At 54.6% G+C, this 7,602-nt stretch overlaps 1 protein-coding gene across 1 annotated transcript in view; it reads left to right on the forward strand.

Annotated features, from left to right (window-relative positions):
- Positions 1-1,103, forward strand: part of COL6A2 (collagen type VI alpha 2 chain) — a 16,201-nt gene extending 15,098 nt beyond the window's left edge. Inside the window, exon 27 of the mRNA XM_024758338.1 lies at positions 24-1,103. Coding sequence (XP_024614106.1) covers positions 24-622 — 599 coding nt within the window. The 3' untranslated portion in view covers positions 623-1,103. The remainder of the gene's footprint in view (positions 1-23) is intronic.
- Positions 1,104-7,602: the final 6,499 nt, after the last annotated feature.

The raw sequence follows: 7,602 nt of genomic DNA on the forward strand, positions 1-7,602 counted from the left end.
GCACCACCCCGTCTCGCCCCCAGAGCTGTACGTGGCCCAGTGCACCCAGCGGCCCGTGGACATCGTCTTCCTGTTGGACGGCTCCGAGCGGCTGGGCGAGCAGAACTTCCACAAGGCGCGGCGCTTCGTGGAGGAGGTGTCCCGGCGGCTGACCCTGGCGCGCAGGGACGACGACCCGCTCAACGCGCGCGTGGCGCTGCTGCAGTTCGGAGGCCCGCGCGAGCAGCAGGTGGCCTTCCCGCTGACCTCCAACCTGACCGTCATCCAGGAGGCGCTGGCGAGCGCGCGCTACCTCAACTCCTTCTCGCACGTGGGCGTGGGCATCGTGCATGCCATCAACCAGGTGGTGCGCAGCACGCGGGCCGGTGCGCGCCGCCACGCCGAGCTGGACTTCGTGTTCCTCACGGACGGCGTCACGGGCAACGACAGCCTGGAGGAGGCGGTGCACTCCATGCGCAAGCAGAACGTGGTGCCCACCGTGGTGGCCGTGGGCAGCGACGTGGACGCGGACGTGCTCTCCAAGATCAGCCTGGGTGACCCGGCCGCCATCTTCCGCGAGAAGGACTACGACAGCCTGGCCCAGCCTGGCTTCTTCGACAGGTTCATCCGCTGGATCTGCTAGCGCCCCCTGCCCGCCCCCACCACCAGCCCCGCGACCCCTGCCCCGCGGGTGCTATCCTCCTGTCCGTGGTGCTACTCAGACCCCACCTGAGAGGTCCAGCGCACTGAGGGCTCAGTCTCTCCACGTGTGGGTGTAAAGTCAGGAGCGGAGGACCCCTGCCCACCCCAGCTCCTACCAGGGACCCCGCAGCCCTGGACACCCTGAGCGCACTGCCCCTCCTCACCATCCACCCTTGTCCTGCCCTCTGTGCCTTCCCGGGACCCCAGAGGCTTCACAGGGAGCACATCTGGGGCTGGCCTCCCTCAGCCCAGCCTCATTCCGACTTGTCCTCCCCCGAGTGCCCTCCAGAGGCTCTCTGCCAGCCCTCGGGCCCGCTCCCAGGTCTCTGGGCGTCACCTCCCCCATCAGACTGAGCTGTGACAGCAGGCCCTGCACCTCCCTGTGTGCACACACCCCAGTCCAATAAAGGCTTTGAACCCCACTTGCTCCCCAGCTTCCAAGTGTCTGTGCCAGTGGGGATGCTGAGACCGTTCACATAAGCCCCAGGACTGATCATACCCCGGGGTCCCCCGGATTGCTCTGTGCACCCAGAGGGTGCCGGGCCTGGCCCCCTGTCCTTACAGGCACCCCACTCCCAAGGGCACCGACTGGATGGCCTCAACCGTGGAATCCACCTTTGTCTAGTTGGCTTTGGGCTGAAAACAAAGTATTTGGTCAGTGAAGTCTCACTCTGTCCCCAAAACGGGGCCAGAGAACTTTAGGGATGTTTGCTGGTTTGCATAAGGATATTTGTGGATAGAGATAGATGATAGAGAGATGACAGATGATAGAAAGAGAGGTGATACAGATAGATGGTAGACAGATGACAGGTACACAGATGAGAGAGGGAGAAAAATAAAAGATTGATGTATAGATATAGAGATAGGTACACAGATGAGAGAGAGAGAGATGATTGATATATAGATAATAGATAGATGACGGGTACCCAGATGAGAGAGAAGTAGATAGATAATTGATTGATATATAGATGATAGATAGACAGGGGAGAAATGAGAGGCTCTTTCTGGCAGCCGCAGTGACTTTTTGTCCAGACGCCCAGGTCTTTCAAGTTCACCCTCTGGGAAGTGCCCTCTTAAATCCCAGGCTGTTTAGTCTGCTGGGCCTGGCCTAACAAAGTATGTCAACCTGGGGGCTGCAACAACAGCCTGGAGGCCAGCAGTCGGCAGAGTCCCGGTGTCCCCAAGCCGCGCCCCCGCTGACGGCTCTCGGGAGGGACCGTTCCAGGCGCGCCAGTTCCTGTCCCTCCTCCACGGCCCGTCTGTGTCCACGTTTCCCTCTTGGACATGGACACAGTCATTTTGAATGAGGGCCCATTCTACCCCAGGATGACCTCATCTCAACTAATTACAGATTATGTTGCAACGTCTCTATTTCCAAATAGGGTCAGATTCTGAGGTACTGTGGGCTAGGACTTCGACATGGGAATTTGGGGGAGGGGGACACAGTTCAGCCCAGAACACGATGACACCCTGTTGACCCCCTTTGGGGGTGACTGACTCACTTCCGCCTCTCCTGTCATCTGCCTACACGGCCTGCAGCTGAAAGGCAGGGCGTCACACCGAGTATCTTCTCTTCCTCTGCCCGCCTCCCTCCCCGCAAAGAACAGTACAAAACGCCTGCACGAGAAAGAGAAGAGCCTGGCAGCCCCAGGCCTCAGGCCGCAGGGCTGGGGCCTGTGAACTTCCCGGGGGCGGGGCCGGGGGGAGGCAGGGGCCCCTCCCTCCACGGATCTGGAGTTCTGTCCGCTGGACCCTGCACGGGGTCCCCTCTGCAGAAGAAAGGACGTCCCTCTCCGTGACTCTGGCCTACGACCCCGGAGAGCAGGTGGGCGGGGTCCTTCCCGGGCGCAGGCCACCTTGGGGACCCGCAGGGCGCCCGCCACGCTGGTGTCCCCCGCACTCTCCCCTGGGGCCCCGACCTCCCTGGAGGGCAAGGGCACCAGCTCCCTGTCAGGGCTGTTCCTTGAGGCCCCACGTCCCCAGCCTTCCACCCCTTGGAGGGACGCTCAGACACACTCCCTGCCACGTGTGGTGTCTGAGTTAGGGTTCTGCGGTTTCCTACAAGAGCCTTCCCTCATACACACGGGACACCCTCAGGCCCTCTCTACAGCCGGGGTTAGCTGGGTCCCCACTCTGCCTGCTCACCGCCACCCAGCCCCACTCGGACATGGATCCCGTCTCCTGAGAGCAGGGGGCATGAGTGAAGGAGACTCGGCACAGCTGAACCCAAATGGGCTCACCTGGGGCTAAGGTCACAGAAGGAAGCCAGTGGAGTGGCCATGGAACCCGCCCAGGACGGCCGCTGTGCAGGCATCACCAGCGTGCAGTCCTCGGGGGAGCCCAGCGGACTCCCCAGGCCTCAAAAGTGTGCACAAGGCCAGGGGTCCTCATACTGAGGAACCACGCCCTATTCTGCGACCGAGACACAGTGTTCGAGGTGGTCCCTTAGCCTGAGTGGATGTCATGCCTGTCAACTCCAACCCCACAGGAAGGACAGACGCAGGCCAGAGTGCTGTAGACCCTCAAAGTGTCCGTAAGGAGCCAGCCACACTCCTGCCTCTGAGAGCGGCACATCCCTCACCAGCATCCCCTCACGAGCAGCCCAACACTAAGGCCCCTCAGCGGCATCCCCTCAACAACATCTCTGCACAAACACCTCCTCACCCAGGACCCTCACCAGTGTCAACATTCTAATGTCCCCACACCAACGTCCCACATTAATGTCCCCTCACTACCATCCGGTCATCACTCAGCAACGGCCACACCAATGTTACCCCACTCAAAAGCCCTTACGATCTCACCCCCACACTACTCTCCCCTCAATAACTTTTCACAGCGTCTCTCAGTATCGACCCGTCACCAGCCTCCTCCCCGACACCCTTCACTAGTTCCCCACACTGACTGCCCCTAGTGTCCCCTCACCAGCATGCCTCTCTAACGTCACCTCACTAATATACCCCAGGAGCGTCCCTCACAGATGCTCCCTCAACATTTCCTCACCGACGGCCCACAGTAACACTCACACTGTCCCTACCATTGCCACTTCACCCGTGTCCTCGCACAAATGTCCCCTCACCAAGGCCTCCCCACCAAACCTCCTCACACTGTCCCTCACGAACATTCGTCAGCAAAGTCCCCACACCAACATCCTTTCACTAACATACCCTCAAAACTATGCACTCACAAATGTCACCTCAACATCCCCACAAGAACACCCCCCACTAACACCGCCTCAGCAAAGACCCGTCACTAACGCCCTCTCAGCAGCAAGCAACCTGTCACCCACACCCCTCACTAAGTCCTCCTCGCCAGCTCCCCCACGGTAACACCTCTCACTATCACCCCTCACACACGACCTCCCCAGTGTGCTCCCGCTGACCCCTCTACACCAACGTCTCTTCCCCAGGCACAGGCTCAGCCTCCAGCCATCCCTAGAAAGGCCTGGGCAGGGCGCAGGGCTGGCGGACAGGGAGAGGACAGGACAGGGCTGGGGCAGGGCCCCATCAGCTCTCAGGCAGGGTTGAAGCAGAGCTGCAGCCCCAGCAAGGAGGCTGCCTGGACAAGGAGGCCACTCCGGGGCCGACAGGACACAGTCCCACAGCTCGATGGTGGCCACTCGGGCCTGACTTAGTGAGTCCCCATCACGGCTGTCCCCGAGCACCTGAGGCCCTTCCCAGACCCCTGGGACAACTCCCTCCAGGTCCAGGACTGGTGCTGCGACCTGGCCCAGCTGACCTTCCCAGGGCAGCCTCTGTGCCCCACCCTACCTGCACTCAGCTGCCTCCATCAGGAAGTAAGATTCTCCCAGGACCACCCTGTCAAGGTGTAGCTGTGCTCCCCAGACAGAAGGGCCCATCTCCCTTCCCTGCCCCCAAGGCCCCATGCCCCACCTCCGGGCAGCCGGGGACGGACCTGTGCTCGCACGGCTGGGCCTGCTGCTGTCCAGGGAGGTCAGAGGCGAGGGGCTGATGCCAGGACCTCCAGCCATAGTGTGAGGGGCCCGGGAGGGCACCCACTCAGGTGGGGATAGTGGAGGGGGGGGGTCCTAGTACATTCTCAGTGAAAAAAGAGAAACAGAAACTGCAATTAGATCCTTCTCCCCTTCCCTGTAGTTGATAAGCATATATATAATAAATTTGACTGTAAAATTTTTAACTGACTCTAACCAAAATGCTATTATAAACAGAATTAGAAACAAACGGGAGAGGAGCAATTGGTTCACGATGGCGGAGTAGAAGGACATGGGCTCACTCCCGCTTGCGAGAGCACCAGAATCACAACTAACTGCTGAACAGTCATCTACAGGAAGACACTGGGACTCACCAAAAAAGATGCCCCACATCCAAAGACAAAGGAGAAGCCCCAGTGAGACGGCAGGAGGGGCGCAATCACAGTAAAATCAAATCCCATAACTGCTGGGTGGGTGACTCACAGCCTGGAGAACACTTATAGCACAGAAGTCCACCTACTGGAGTGAAGGTTCTGAGCCCCACGTCAGGCTTCCCAACCTGGGGGTCCGGCAACGGGAGGAGGAATTCCTAGAGAATCAGACTTTGAAGGCTAGTGGGATTGGATTGCAGGACTTTGACAGGACTGGGAGAAACAGAGACTCCACTCTTGGAGGGCACACACAAAGTAGTGTCTGCATCAGGACCCAGGGGAAGGAGCAGTGACCCCATGGGAGACTGAACCAGACCTACCTGCTAGTGTTGGAGGGTGTCCTGCAGAGGCAGGGGGTGGCTGTGGCTCACCATGGGGATAAGGACACTGGCAGCAGAAGTTCTGGGAAGTACTCCTTGGCATGAGCCCTCCCAGAGTCCGCCATTAGTCCCACCAAAGAGCCTATAGCCTCCAGTGCTTGATCATCTCAGGCCAAACAACCAACAGGGAGGGAACACAGTCCCACCCATCAGCAGACAAGCAGATTAAAGTTTTACTGAGCTCTGTCCACAGAGCTACACCCAGCTCTACCCACCACCAGTCCCTCCCATCAGGAAGCTTGCACAAGCCTCGTAGATAGCTTCATCCACCAGAGGGTAGACAGCAGAAGCAAGAAGAACTACAGTCCTGCAGCCTGTGGGGAAAAAAATATTCACAGAAAGATAGACAAAATGAAAAGGCAGAGGGCTATGTACCAGATGAAGGAAAAAGATAAAACCCCAGAAAAACAATTAAATGAAGTGGAGATAGGAAACCTTCCAGAAAATGAATTCAGAATAATGATAGTGAAGATGATCCAGGACCTCGGAAAAAGAATGGAGGCAAAGATTGAGAAGATGCAAGAGATGTTTAACAAAGACCTAGAAGAATTAAAGAACAAACAAACAGATATGGGTAATACAATAACTGAAATGAAAAATACACAAGAAAGAATCAATAGCAGAATAACTGAGGCAGAAGAACGGATAAGTGACCTGGAAGACAGAATGGCGGAATTCACTGCCACAGAACAGAATAAAGAAAAACAATGAAAAGAAATGAAGACAGCCTAAGAGACCTCTGGGACAACATTAAATGTACCAAAATGCACATTACAGGGGTCCCAGAAAGAGAAGAGAGAGAGAAAGGACCCAAGAAAATATTTGAAGAGATTATAGTTGAAAACTTCCCTAACATGGGAAAAGAAATAGCCACTCAAGTCCAGGAAGCGCAGAGAGTCCCAGGCAGGATAAACCCAAGGAGAAACTCGCCGAGACACATAGTAATCAAATTGACAAGAATTAAAGACAAAGAAAACTTATTAAAAATAACAAGGGAGGGCTTACCTGGTGGCGCAGTGTTAAGAATCCGCCTGCCAATGCAGGGGACATGGGTTGAAGCCCTGGTCCCGGAAGATCCCACATGCTGCAGAGCAATGAAGCCCATGTGCCACAACTACTAAGCCTGTGCTCTAGAGCCTACGTGCCACAACTACTGAGTCCGCGTGCCACAACTACTGAAGACTGCACGCCTGGAGCCAATGCTCCACAACAAGAGAAAACACAGCAATGAGAAGCCCATGCACCACAACGAAGACTAGCCCCTGCTCACTGCAACTAGAGAAACACTGTGTGCAGCAATGAAAACCCAAGGCAGCTAAAAATAAATAAATAAATTTATATTTAAAAAAATAACAAGGGAAAAATGACAACTAACATACAAGGGAACTCCCATAAGGTTAACAGCTCATTTCTCAGCAGAAACTCTACAAGCCAGAAGGGAGTGGCACAATATATTTTAAATGATGAAAAGGAAGACCCTACAACCAAGATTATTCTATCTAGCAAGAATCTCGTTCGGATTTGATGAAGAAATCAAAAGCTTTACAGAGAAACAACAGCTAAGAGATTTCAGCACCACCAAACCAGCTCTACAACAAATGCTAAAGGAACTTCTCTAAGTGGGAAACACAAGAGAAGAAAAGGACCTACAAAAACAAACCCAAAACAATTCAAAAAATGGTAATAGGAACACACATATCGATAATTACCTTAAATGTGAATGGATTAAATGCTCCAACCAAAAGACACAGGCTCGCTGAATGGTTACAAAAACAAGATCCATCTATAGACTGTCTACAAGAGACCCACCTCAGACCTAGGGACACATGCAGACTGAAAGTGAGGCGATGGAAAAAGATATTCCATGAAAATGAAAATCAAAAGAAAGCTGGAGTAGCGATACTCATATCAGATAAAATAGACTTTAAAATAAAGAATGTTACAAGAGAAAAGGAAGGACGCTACATAATGATCAAGGGATCAATCCAAGAAAAAATATAACAATTAAATATATGCACCCAATATAGGAGCACCTCAATGCATAAGGCAAATGCTAACAGCTATAAAAGAGGAAATTGACAATAACACAGTAATAGTGGGGGATTTTAACACCTCACTTACACCAATGGACCGATCATCCAGACAGAAAATTAATAAGGGA

Source organism: Neophocaena asiaeorientalis, unplaced genomic scaffold, assembly GCF_003031525.2.
Source record: "Neophocaena asiaeorientalis asiaeorientalis breed wild unplaced genomic scaffold, Neophocaena_asiaeorientalis_V1.1 scaffold45, whole genome shotgun sequence".
In the NCBI taxonomy this organism is placed as follows: Eukaryota; Metazoa; Chordata; class Mammalia; order Artiodactyla; family Phocoenidae; genus Neophocaena; species Neophocaena asiaeorientalis.